The sequence below is a fragment of the Macaca mulatta genome, chromosome 2 (genome assembly GCF_049350105.2).
Source record: "Macaca mulatta isolate MMU2019108-1 chromosome 2, T2T-MMU8v2.0, whole genome shotgun sequence".
NCBI classification, from domain to species: domain Eukaryota; kingdom Metazoa; phylum Chordata; class Mammalia; order Primates; family Cercopithecidae; genus Macaca; species Macaca mulatta.
In genome coordinates this window covers 44692067-44705823 of record NC_133407.1, presented here as the reverse complement: position 1 = coordinate 44705823, position 13757 = coordinate 44692067, and the positions used below count along the sequence as shown (strand labels likewise).

Sequence of the window (13757 nt, the reverse complement as noted above, 5' to 3'; positions counted from 1 at the left end):
TTATAACACTTGTAAAGGTAAAATATATGACTACAAAAACGCAAAGGATAGGAAGAGAATGGAAGTATACTGTTGTAAGATTCTTATACTATACGTGAAGTAGTATAATGTTATTTGAAGGTAGACTGTAATAAGTTAAAGATGAAGGCTGTAAACACTAGAGCATCCACTAGAAAATAAAAGACTAAGAGGTATCGCTCACGAGCCAATTAAATATATAAAAATGGAATTATAAACATTAATCCAAAAAGCAACAGAAAACTAGTTTAAAAGGAACAAAGAACAGATGAGACAAATAGAAAACAAATGGCAAGATGATAGATTAAAAACCAAACCATAAAGATAATCACATAAAATATAATGGTCTAAACAATTAAAAGACAAAGATTGTCAAATGGATAAAAAAAGAAGGTCTCAGCCAAATGCTGTCTATAAGAAACCCAATTTCAATATAAAAACACAGATAGGTTAAAACCAAAGGATGAAAACAGATATATTATGTAAATATTCATTAAAAAAAGATCTGTAGTGACTATATTAATATCAATCAAAGTAGGGAGCATCACCAAGGATAAAGAAGACCATTTCATAATGATGAGTGTCAATTCATCAAGAGGCACAACAATAAAAAATGTTTATGTACCTAAAAACAGAGCTTCAAAATACATGAGGCAAAAACTGATTAAACTATAAGGAGATATAAACAACATCACAATTTTCCCCTCTCTCAATAGTTGATAGAACATGTAAAAATTTGTACATATATAGAAGACTTCAATAACACTGCCAACCAACTTGACCTAATTGACATTTATGGGGCATTCAATCCAGTAACAGCAGAATGCAGTCTTTTCTCATGCACATGGAACATTTACCAAGATAGATCAGATCTGGGGCATAAAAGAAATAAAACAAGTGTGTTCCTTTTTCCCCCTAGAGATGAGATCTTGCTATGTTGCCCAGGACTGATCGCAAACTCTTGAGCTCAAGCAATCCTCCCACCTAAGCCTCTCAAGTAGCTGAGACTACATGACCACACCAGGCATGGGACATGTAGTCCCAATTACGTGGGAGGCAGAGGTGGGAAAATCGCTTGAACCCAGGAGACGAAGGTTGCAGTGAGCCGAGATCATGCCATTGCACCAGGTATATTTTCCAACCATAGCAGAATTTAATTAAGAATCAAGAGATTCTTAATCTCTTGATTAAAACAGAATGATATCTGAAAAAATATACACATATGTGGAAACTAAACAGAGCTATTCTAAATAACCCATAGGTAAGAGAAGAAATTAAAAGGAATATTAGAAAATAGTTTGAATGGAATGAAATGAAAATATAACATATTGAAATTTGTAGGAAACAATAAAAGAAGTGCTTAGTGCTAATATAAACATTTATATTAGAAAAAATTAAAAGATTTAAAATCAATAACTTAAGCTTTCACTTTAATAATCTAGAAAGAGAAGAGCATATTAAACCCAAGGTAAGCAGAATAAAGGAAATAATAAAGACAAGAGATGAAATCAATAAAGTTAAAAACAGAAAAACAGTAGTGAGAATCAAGAGTGGTTCCGTGAGAAGATCAATAAAATTAATAAATTTCTAACCAGATCAATCAGAAAAAGAGAGAACACAAGTAATCAATACCAAGAATGAAAAAGGAGACATCACTATAGATGCTACAGACATTAAAAGGATCATAAGAAAATATTATGAAGAACTTTATGCCAATAAATCTGACAATTTAGATGGAATAAATTTCTTGAAAGACACAAACTACTAAAGCTTTGCTCAAGATAAAATATCCAGCATAGCCTTATACCTATTAAATAAATTGAATTTAGGCTGGGTGCAGTGGCTCATGCCTGTAATCCCAGCACTTTGGGAGGCTGAGGCAGGAGGATCATGAGGTCAAGAGATCAAGACCATCCTGGCCAACATGGTGAAACCTTGTCTCTACTAAAAATACGAAAATTAGCCAGGCATGATGGCAGGTGCGTGTAGTACCAGCTACTCAGGAGGCTGAGGCAGGAGAATAACTTGAATCCAGGAGGTGGAGGTTGCAGTGAGCCGAGATTGTGCCACTGCACTCCAGCCTGGCGACAGAGAGAGACTCCATCTCAAAAAAAAAAAAAAAAAAAAAAAAATTGAATTTGTTGTTAAAAACCTTCCCATACAGAAAGCTCCAGGCCCAGATGTTTTCATTGATAATTCTACTGAATATTTAAGGATGAGATAATGCTAATGCTACACAAATTATTTCATAAAATAGAAGAGGGGCACACACTTATTAGCTCATTCTGTAAGGCCAGAATTACCCTGATCTCAATGCCAGACAAAGATATTACGAGAAAAGAAAAGTTCAGCCGGGTGTGGTAGCTCACATCTGTAATCCCAGAATTTTGGGAGGCCAGGGAGGGCAGATGACTTGAAATCACAAGTTCAAGACCAGCCTGGCCGACATGGTGAAAACCCATCTCTACTAAAAATACAAAAAATTAGCCAGGCGTGGTGATCCACACCTATAGTCCCAGTTACCTGGGAGGCAGAGGTGGGAGAATCGCTAGAACCCGGGAGGTGGAGGTTGCAGTGAGCCAAGATCATGCCATTGCACTCCAGCCCAGGCAACAGAGCAAGACTCCATCTCAAAAAAAAAAAAAAAAAAAAAAAAAAAGAAAGAAAAAGAAAGAAAGAAGAAAAGAAAAGAACTGACTAGGCCGGGCACGGTGGCTCAAGCCTGTAATCCCAGCACTTTGGGAGGCCGAGACGGATGGATCACGAGGTCAGGAGATCGAGACCATCCTGGCTAACACGGTGAAACCCCGTCTCTAATAAAAAAGTACAAAAAAAAAAAACTACCCGCGCGAGGTGGCAGGCGCCTGTAGTCCCAGCTACTCGGGAGGCTGAGGCAGGAGAATGGTGTAAACCCGGGAGGCGGACCTTGCAGTGAGCTGAGATTCAGCCACTGCACTCCCGCCTGGGCGACAGAGCGAGACTCCGTCTCAAAAAAAAAAAAAGGACTGACTAATAAGCTTCATGAGCATAGATGGAAAAACCCTTAACAAAATTTTGGCAAAATACTAAAAGCATAATATATCAGCAATATATTAAATCAGCATTGTATTAAAAGGGCAATGAAATGAAGCTTATTAATAGGATTATTATAGGAAAAGCAGAGAAGCTATTAAAGTTGAAAATCTTCCCATCCTTCCTGAATAAGTATATTAGAGAAAAATTTTTCTTTCTTTCTTTCTTTCTTTTTTTTTTAATGATGAAGTCTCCTTCTGTTGCCCAGGCTGGAGTGCAGTGGAGTGATCTTGGCTCCCTGCAACCTCTGCCTCCCGGGTTTAAGTGATTCTCCTGTCTCAGCCTCCTGAGTAGCTGGGATTACAGGTGTCTGCCACCATGCCCAACTAATTTTTTTGTATTTTAGTAGAGATGGGGTTTCACCATGTGGGCAGGCTGGTCTCAAACTCTTGACCTCAAGTGATTTGCCTGCCTCGGCCTCCCAAAGTGTTGGGATTACAGGCATGAGCCACCATGCCCAGACAGAGAAAGAATCTTTTTCTTCTAAAATAATAAGTAGACTGGGCACAGTTGCTCACGCCTATAATCCCAGCACTTTGGGAGGCTGAAGGGGGCGGATAACTTGAGGTCAGGAGTTTGAGACCAGCCTGGCCAACATGGTGAAACTATGTCTCTACTAAAAATACAAAAATTAGCTGGGTGCGGTGGCGCATGCCTGTAGTCCCAGCTACTCAGGATGCTGATGCAGGATAATTGCTTGAATTAGGGAGGTGGAGGTTGCAGTGAGCAGAGATCGCACTACTGTACTCCAGCTGGGCGACAGAGCAAGAACGTGTCTCAAAAATAAAAATAAAAGTAATAATAATAACAATAATAAGTAGCCATCCATCAAGCCCTCAAGCCTCAAGCCTTGGCTGTGTTCTGTTGCCCTTGACTTTCGCCGCGCTGCTGTCACTATCAACTACCTGAAACTATATATCTTGGAGTTGTCTCCACCCAGCAAGCTTTTTCTATAGTAGCTGCAAATCCTACTTGGCCCACTGGGGATGTGGACTCAGTAGGCCTGGACAGGGAAATACCTAAGATTCTCAACACAAACATGGCAAGGAAATATCCTGTTTTTGAGAAGCTTTTGAGAATAGCTGTGTCCTTCTGCCTTGAGGAGGCTGGGACAACTTTGTAATCAAACACAAAAAAGTGATCACTCCTGGGTAGGCCGCCCTTCTTCCTTAGGTCACATCGATTACATTTTACATTATATCCTGACTTTAAGAAAGAAAAATTGGGAGGTCATATGTCCTGTTTTTCCTCAGTTGCCAACTTCTTAAAATGGGGCTTCTAGTGAGGTCTTGAAGATTGCTTTATGGTCCACACACAACTGTTTGCCATGTTAGGTACCAAGACCAAGATGGGTCACTGCTTGGCTCTCAGAGCTGTAAAACCTCACTGGAAACTGCCAAAAAGGTGCAGCTAAATAATTATCCCAATGATTTAATTCAAGCACTTAGTTTTGAAAGGTGAACAAATAAGGCCTCTTAAATTGCTACTTACCATGTTAAAGTTTGAATGAATTCCGACAAACCATTTTCTCCTTCTTTTCCTTTTCCATCTATGCCATTATCTGCCAAATGCAACTTCACTAACCAAGGACCAGCTTCCATCAGACCTTCCATTTTCTTCTTGATTCCTATAAGAAAATCAGAGTATTTTATTATTTTTAGACAATAGTTCCCCTGTTTATCACCAGCTAAGCTGACTTTATTCTTTTAGATTGTACTTTACTGGACTTGTGTGAGTAGATGCATTTGCAATATAGTCAAGGAAATACTGTACATAGAATTTTTAAAGTCCTTGTTTTATACTCAGTACATCCTTCCTTCTTTAGAACAAGAAGCCCAAAATTACTCTTCATGAAAGGAAATTCCATCTAAGATTTAGATTGTTGCCTTTACTTTGAAGAAGAAAACTGATGTATCTAGATATTTCCTGGAAGAAGATGAATGAGTTGCCCACTGATCTAGGGGAAGTGATAGCTCTTATGAAGGAAATCAGCCCTTTAAAGGAGCCTGAAAAGCTGTTACCTTTTTGAGCTTTAAAGGAGAAAATCTGAAGGAGAAAGAACCATCCTGCCTTTGTAGAATTCATGACTGGGCTGAGGGATCCTGGGGTTGGTTCACCCTTGTCAGTCGACACAGCTTTTGTAAAGAGTCTATTGTCAGTGCTGGGAAACAGCATCAGGTCCACATTTAATTTATGTCAGTTCAAGTTTATGATTTTGGCAAAGAAAAATACAGGAAGGGGATGGAGGAAAAGAAATAATCATGGGCATAATGCGGGCTCATCCACTCAGTAAGTATGAGATGGGAAATTGGAATTGCCTGTCCCAAATTCAAATCTTTCTCTGGGGACCTACAAGTATTTAAGTTATATGAGCCCCCTAAACACTAACCAACTACTTCATCCGGACCCAACCGAAGAAAGACCAAGTGATCTGTTCCAAAACTGGGGAAGAAACTGTGTGGGACTTAGAGATAATATGCCTAGATATTGTAATGTGTGGGCAAATCACAGAATTTTAAAGGATCATTTAACTATACACTAATTTTGTCCACCATGCTGACTCGAGAGCCTAACCCTGCAGCTAGACAAGACTTGAATTCCTTCAGCATTTAACAAACATTTTCGAGCTGCTATTATGTGTCAGGCACTGGTGTAGGTGCCAGCGACTCAGTGGAGAACAAAAGAGACAAAAATCCCTGCCCTTATGAAGCTGACATTAAGTGAATGTTAACTAGCATGGTTAGAGCAAGGAAGAGAGCAGAGTCAAGGATAATCAAGCATAAATTTTCAAGCCTGGAGGGAAAACTTGCTTTTCAGGAAAAGGAGATAAATTTGGACATCAGGTCTTCCTAGGTTGCTGGTTGGGGAAAAAGAGTAGAAAGCATGCTTTTTAAAAAAAGATTTGATTGGTTTCTTTGGACATGAATCTAATCTGCGGGATCGTTGGATGAAATAGGATTGACGGGGCATGGTGGGTCACGCCTATAATCCCAGCACTTTGGGAGGCCAAGAAGGGCAGATCACTTGAGGTCAGGAATTTGAGACCAGCCTGGCCAACATGGTGAAACCCATCTCTACTAAAAATACAAAAATTAGCCGGGTGTTGTGGAATGTGCCTGTAGTTCCAGCTACTTGGGAGGCTGAGGCAGGAGAACTGCTTGAACCCGGGAGGCAAACGTTGCAGAGAACCGAGATTGCGCCACTGCGTAGCCTGGATGACAAAGCAAGACTCTGTCTTGGAAAAACAAAAAAGAAATAGGCAGGATTTATTTTCCTTTAGAATACAGTTGGAGGGATGAACACTGGCCCATCCTTTGGTTTTATTAGAGGTAAGCCTAACTTGTCTAAATCTCATTCATCCTTACATCTAAGTAAGGCATGAGAATGATAGCAAATGACAGCTGTCATGAATGATACAACAGTGCTCCATTATTCACACTAGAATAGTATCTGGCACATGGTAGGTATTTAATAAATGTTTGTTCAATGAATTAATGAATCAATGACGAATAGAGTGTAAAGTGCAATTGTGTTATGGAAACTTTATCTCACTGTTCAGTGCTTTTCCAAGTACAGGGTTGCTAATAATGCCTTGAGACCACTTGTGAGCAAGATGAAATATGATTTTTCTATCTGTAAAATCTCTTCAAGAAAAATGCATTTGAAAATGTAAGTTGACTGCCCAGAATGATGGATGATGTGGATACTGATCACATGTGGCATCCATTTCTTTTTGTCCCCTTCTGACATGATAGAAAGCAGTGGTGGCCAATAGGGCCAAAGCTGAAGGCCAAAAGCTAAATTCCTTTACAGCTGCTCAGCTTTGCAAGGAAAGACATCATCTTAGCCAGTCTACATCCCTAACTAAGCCAGTGTGGCACAAACGTGTGCCCTTGGAGAGGAAGGGACTTCCAGGCCTGTGATTGGCCTGGTCCAACTTGTACTCCCATGGGAGAAACAATCAAAGTCTCCCTCCAGCAGATGATAAGACAGGTCACAATGTCATCTCTTCCCATGAAAAATAAGCAGTTTGGAAAATGCTAGTCTAAACCACTCTCCAGAATGTAGACCTCTAATGAGTTATGTTGGCCCTGTTAGATAATAGGAAGGCTGGCATTGCTCAGTACAGGAACTTCCTGCTCCAGGGCTTTCACCAAAGTTCAGGCAAAACTGGATTATTTTCTTTAGGTTGAAAACAAATTCCTTGGAGTAAGGGCGGGTATGTGCTCAAGCCCTGGTGATACTTGATACATCCCAGCTGTGTTCACAGCAACCCATTTTTACCTAATCTTACATTTCTTTACTTTGAAACAAAAACAAGCTCACTAACAATGACCATTTCAATTTACCCCCTCTGTCTGGGAGAACTTAGCAGTGGCATAGCTATGCCTGGTTGTGCCCAAGAGGCAGGGTGGTGTACTTAGATGTGCGGAATCTCCAGGTTTAAAACCTCTCTCCAGAAAATGCTATGAGACTCCTTGGAAAGTCACTTAACTTCTCTGAATCTAAATTTCCTCTGGCAAAATAGAGATCATAATACCCATCTCTTAGAAGCATTGTGAGGACGGCTGCAAAGCATTGTGAAATAGTGGTGGTAGAGGCACGTAGTACACAGTTTTAGTGCCTCGCTTGCCAGCGTTATCTCTGGATTTCATATGTCACTGAAACACTGGAATGGGAGCAACCTGGCAAAGAACCTTCATGTGCAAGTGCCCTCCCTTCTACCACTGTCTCCCTGAGGATCAGGAGGACAATGGCACGCCTTCCCTGGAAGCCACTCCACAGATCCAGTATGGACTCTCCCAGCCTCGTGCTTTCTCTCATTTTCTCTTTGGTCAATTGCCAAGCTTCCCCAGGTGTCCTGGACGTCAGAATCTTTCTCACCACCCTCTTTGAAATGGCTACTAGGTCCTGTCAATTCTCTTCCTTCTAAATATATCGAGACTCCAGCTTTCTATCACTGCAGCCTCACTTTATCTTCTCTTGCCCGAACAAATGTAAAAGCTTCCTGCTTTTCCTGCCACTCCCCTCTCATCCCCGACTCCCAACACTGCTCCAGAATCCCGCTAAGCTAGTGCAGTTTCCTCTTCCTTCAGTGGACCTCATCAGACACGATGAGGAGCCCTCTGACATTGACGAGATCTGGGAGATCATGGATAGACTGTGGCTGACAGTACTCAAAGGTCAAGGGTAAATTTCAGTGGAGGAGAAGGTAATCACCAGGACAGAGGGTAACACTGATGACTTGCTCATTGGTGGAAATGCCTCCTCTGAAGGCCCCAAGGGCGAAGGTACCCAAAGCACCCAGAGTCATCATTGGTGTTGATATTGCCATGAACCTCACTTGCAGGAAACCAGCTTTGCAAAGGATGCCTACAAGTACATCAGTGGGGCAAGGTGGTTCATGCCTATAATTTCAGCACTTTGGGAGGCTAAGGTGAGAGGATCTCTTAAGCCTACCAGTTTGAGACCAGCATGAGCAACATGAAGACATGAAGAGACCCAGTCTGTACAAAAAAAAAAAAAAAAATTAGCTGGGCATGGTGGTCACACCTGTGGTCCCAGCTACTTGGGAGGCTGAGGTAGGTGGATTGCTTGAGGCTGGGAGGTCAAAGCTGCAGTGAGTCATGATCACACCACTGCACTCCAGCCTGGGCCACAGAGTGAGATCCTATCTCAAGAAGAAAACAAAACAAAAAAAGAAGTACATTAAAGATGACATGAAATCAATGAAAGGGGAACTTGAAGAAGCGAGATCAGAAAGAGTAAAACCTTTTATGGCAGGGCTGCCTAACAAATCAAGCACATCCTTGCTAATTTCAAAAACTACCAGTTCTTTTCTTGATGAAAACATGAATCCTGATGGCATGGTTGCTCTACTGAACTACCTTGAGGATGGTGTGACCCTATATATGATTTTCTTTAACAATGGTTTAGAAATGGGTAAATATTAACAGATTTGGCAATTACTTTGAATATATCACCTATCATCATAAATGGCTGCTGCTTGTCATCCACAAAACACCAAATAAATGGGCCCTTTATTTATTTTGACTGTGATTTATGTGGAGTAGAGGCCTTGTTTTTTTAAGAAAAAAAAAAAACAAAAAAACATGTCACATAGGTTGTCTAAAAATAAAATGCATTTAAACTAAAAAAAAAAAAGTCTCATAACTAGTCTCCCATCCTTTAGCTATTCCTCTCTCTAAAGCATATTCTGCAAAACTGCCCAAGATACTTTTCAAAAACCCAGTTCTCACTATGCTACTGTCCTGCTTCAAAACCATCATGGCTCCAGCCCTTTGCACACAGGAGAAAATCTAACTCCTGAACTCAGCATTCATGGCTTTCAGTCATTTGGGTCCACTGCCTCTTCAGTCACATTTCCAGCCGCTTTCCCAATGACTGCTCTGTGGCGAACGTCACCCCTCCAGATCCCTAATATGCCAGGCACCTTCCTCCTCTTAGCCTTTTCTCATGTGGTCCCTCTGCCTGGAACCTTCTCTCTTAACACAGCTGACAAACCTCTTCTCATTCCTTCCGAGGAGAGCCCTGTTTCCTAAATGGGCTGGTACTCAAAGGTCAAGGGTAAATTTTCATGGAACCAGCATCCCCCAGAGAGGCTCTCCATATCCTTCACTTGCTGGCCTCTTCTGGGACCGCCAGAACAGGTGGGCATCCTACATTCTGGGGGGCATCAGATCAACCACTACTCAAATGTTCATCTGTGGATGGCAGGCCCTGGTAGGGCCTTCTCCTTGTGGTTGAATTATTTTTTTAACTGTTAAAAATAGCTTTTTTCCATCAAAAAGGAACACGTGTAATTTCCTGTGTAAGTCCTAGTCTTATAAACCAGAACATAAACTCTGTTTGTTTGATTACAGGACTTAAGAAGGCAAAATGTAAGTAGTGTTTGATGATTCACACCTTGGGCCTTGGGACCTTTCTATAAAGGTTTCCATTGTTTAGCTGTCAACCCAGGATGAAGCCCCAAATAAAATAATTGCAGGATTATAACTGGCAACTTCCTGTTTTGGAACTAATAAAGCTGTTTTGAAGATTACATCTTGACTTTTGAACTTGGTCTTTGCATTCCTTAATGCCACTGGTATTTCTGGGGATTGTGGCTATGATATAAGCAACAATGCCTTATTTGGGAAAATGTATTTGCCACTTGGGTGGCATGGTACTGTAGTAAAGTTCTGATCAATCCCAAGTTTGTTGATACACCATTTTATGGTTGGATTTTTGCCCCATGTACATGCCTAAGTCACTTACTGGCTCTCCCTGTCCTAAATCTTCCAGAATTAAAACAGCCCTGGAGGTTGTCTGTGGGGCTTGGGCTGGGAGTAAACAGGCACAGGATACCCCTGAGTCCTCACTGGGTCTTTCAAGAACTTTGGGAGCCTTGAGACAACAAGGCAGCACTGGCTGAATAGGGCTCAGAGAAACCATCTAAACTGAGGTTGGCTATTCCTGACAACCTTACAGTGACTTCCAGCCTTCAGCTATCTTCTGGCTCTTCGTGGACCTCACAGGTTTGTGACTAGGCATAGACCAAGCCAGACATCATCCACTTGAACACTGATCAACTTCCAGGCCCACGATTCCTAGTTCCTGTATCCCCACGGTACAGAGAGCCATGGGCCTCAGAGGTGGCTTCACTGAGTACAGAAGAAGAAAGTATAGAAGAAAGTATAGAAGACAGTATAGAAGAAGACAGAGAAGCCAGAACAGAAATGGGACTGGGTCTTGTCTGTTCTGTGATTTTCAGGGCAGAGAAGAGGCATCTAGGAGCCTCGGTCTGCTCTCTGATTTTCTTCATTGTGCAAAATAAATCAGGAGCAGACAGTCTGATTTTCTCAAGTCCAAAACTGTGGTTCTCAAAGTGTGATCCTCGAACCAGCAGCATCAGGACCCTGGGAACTGGATAGAAATGCACACTGTCCAGCCTCACTCAGACCTACTCACTCAGAACCTGGGGGGTGGCGCCCAGCAATCTGTTTTAACAAGCCCTCTGAGTACCTCTGAGGCTGCTCAAATTTGAGGACCCTTGTTCTAGTAACTCTTCATCCTCAGGGGTGCACTGAGGCAAGACTGATTTGGACAAAAATCTTTTAACTCCTGCAAGCATAGAAAGAAGATATTTTGCTTCCTTTATCAACTTTTAAATGGTTGCTCAGTGTTAAGTGGTCAAGTTCTTGTATTGCTCTAAATGTTCTTATCACTCCAAAAGAGAGGAATAATAATGGGCATCAGGTTTCCTAATGGGGGTTTTGCCTCAATGGCATTGTGGGGACAACTGTCCAAGCAGCCAAAAGCCTCTTGTCCACAAAGAGGCCAGCGTGGAAATAGTTTGACTGTTTCCAGTTAGAGCCAGATGGAAACCATCTGGACTTGTCACCCAGGAGGCTGATGTAAATCAATCTGAACCTCTACTCTGAAACAAGTAGAACTCTTCTACCAAAGGCCAAACTCACCCCCCAAACACTTTATGATAGCAAAAACAGTTGTCCAATGTGGGAAGCTGTTGTTTAATTTGCTTTGTAAACTCTGGAAAGCATGACACTAGACTGCACTGAAAGGAAGCTATAAAATAAGTATAATATTAGATACAAAAGGATTTGAGGCAAATAATTCCTTGGGAAACAAAAGATTTTAATGGCTCCCAATGTCTACTAGGTTAAGTACAAACTCTCCACCTGACATGCAAATTCTTCCTTGCTATGACCCTCCCCTCTTGCCAAGGGCCGCCCTCCGCACATCCTCTTGTTGTCCCCTAAACCTGCAGGCTCATGGCTTGCTTTGTTAAGGCCCTTCTTCCTTACTTAAGTCCTTCCTCACCTAAGTCTTTCCTTGGAAAAAAATTTTTTTTTACTTCCATAGATTATTGGGGAATTGTTGGTGTTTGGTTACGTAAGTTATTTAGTGGTGATTTGTGAGATTTTGCTGCACCCATCACCTGAGCAGTATACACCGAACCCTATTTGTAGTCTTTTATCCCTCACCCTCTTCTCAGCCTTTCCCCCAAGTCTCCAAAGTCCATTGTGTCATTCTTTTTTTTTTTTGAGACGGAGTTTTGCTCTTGTTGCCCAGGCTGGAGTGCAATGGTGCGATCTCGGCTCATCACAACCTCCACCTCCCAGGTTCAAGTGATTCTCCTACCTCAGCCTCCCGAGTAGCTGGGATTACAGGCATGCGCCACCATGCCCAGCTAATTTTTTGTATTTTTAGTAGAGATAGGGTTTCTCCATGTTGGTCAGGCTGGTCTTGAACTCCCAACCTCAGGTGATCCCTCCCCCTCGGGCTCTCGAAGTGCTGGGATTACAGGCGTGAGCCACCTTGCCTGGCCCCTTGTGTCATTCTTATGCCTTTGCATCCTCATAGTTTAGCTCCCACTTATGAGTGAGAACATATGATGTTTGGTTTTCCATTTCTGAGTTACTTCGCTTAGAATAATAGTCTCCAATCTCATCCAGGTCGCTGTGAATGCCATTAATTCATTCCTTTTTATAGCTGAGTAGTATTCCATTTTATATATATATATATATATACATACATATACACCACAGTTTCTTTATCAGTTCATTAATTGATGGGCATTTGGGTTGGTTCCACGTTTTTGCAATTGCTAATTTTGCTGCTATAAACATGCGTGTGCAAGCTTCTTTTTCGTATAATGACTTCTTTTCCTCTGGGTGGATACCCAGTAGTGGGATTACTGGATCAAATGGTAGTTCTACTTTCAGTTCTTTAAGGAATCTCCACACTGTTTTCCATAGTGATTGTACTAGTTTACAGTCCCACCAGCAGTGTAGAAGTGTTCCCTGTTTACTGCATCCACGCCAACATCTTATTACTTTTTTATTATGACCATTCTTGCCGGAGTAAGGTGGTATTGCATTGTGATTTTGATTTGCATTTCCCTGATCACTACTGATGTTGAGCATTTTTTCATGTCTGTTGGCCATTTGTATATCTTCTTTTGAGAATGTCTATTCATGTTCTTAGCCCACCTTTTGATGGGATTGTTTATTTTTTTTCTTGTTGATTTGTTTGAGTTCATTGTAGATTCTGGATATTAGTTCTTTGTCAGGTGTATAGGTTGTGAAGCTTTTTCCCCACTCTGTGGGTTGCCTGTTTACTCTGCTGACTGTCCCTTTTGCCATGCAAAAGCTCTTTAGTTTAATTAAGTCCCAGCTATTTCTCTTTGTTTTTATTGCGTTTGCTTTTGGGTTCTGGGTCATGAAATCCTTGCCAAAGCCAACGTCTAGAAGGTTTCCCAATGTTATCTTCTAGAATTTTTATACTTTCAGGTCTTAGATTTAAGTCCTTAATCCATCTTGAGTTGATTTTTGTACAAGGTGAGAGATGAGGATCCAGTTTCATTCTGCTACATGTGGCTAGCCAATTATCCCAGCACCATTTGTTGAAAAGGGTGGCCTTTCCCCACTTTACGTTTTTGTTTGCTTTCTTGAAGATCAGTTGGCTGCAACTGTATTTGGGTTTATTTCTGGGTTCTCTATTCTGTTCCATTGGTCTATGTGTCTATTTTATACCAGTACAGTGCTGTTTTGGTAGCTACGGCCTTATAGTATAGTTTGAAATGAGGCCGGGTGCTGTGGTTCACGCCTGTAATCCCAGCACTTTGGGAAGCCAAGGGGGGC

At 41.5% G+C, this 13757-nt stretch overlaps 1 protein-coding gene across 7 annotated transcripts in view; it reads right to left on the bottom strand.

Annotated features, from left to right (window-relative positions):
• The window catches only part of LOC114676259 (uncharacterized), a 91529-nt gene that overhangs the window by 21158 nt on the left and 56614 nt on the right, over positions 1 to 13757 (bottom strand). For all 7 annotated transcript variants that reach the window (XM_077991535.1, XM_077991539.1, XM_077991536.1 and 4 more), the window contains one exon: positions 4582 to 4717. In XM_077991535.1, coding sequence (XP_077847661.1) covers positions 4582 to 4717 — 136 coding nt within the window. The remainder of the gene's footprint in view (positions 1 to 4581; positions 4718 to 13757) is intronic.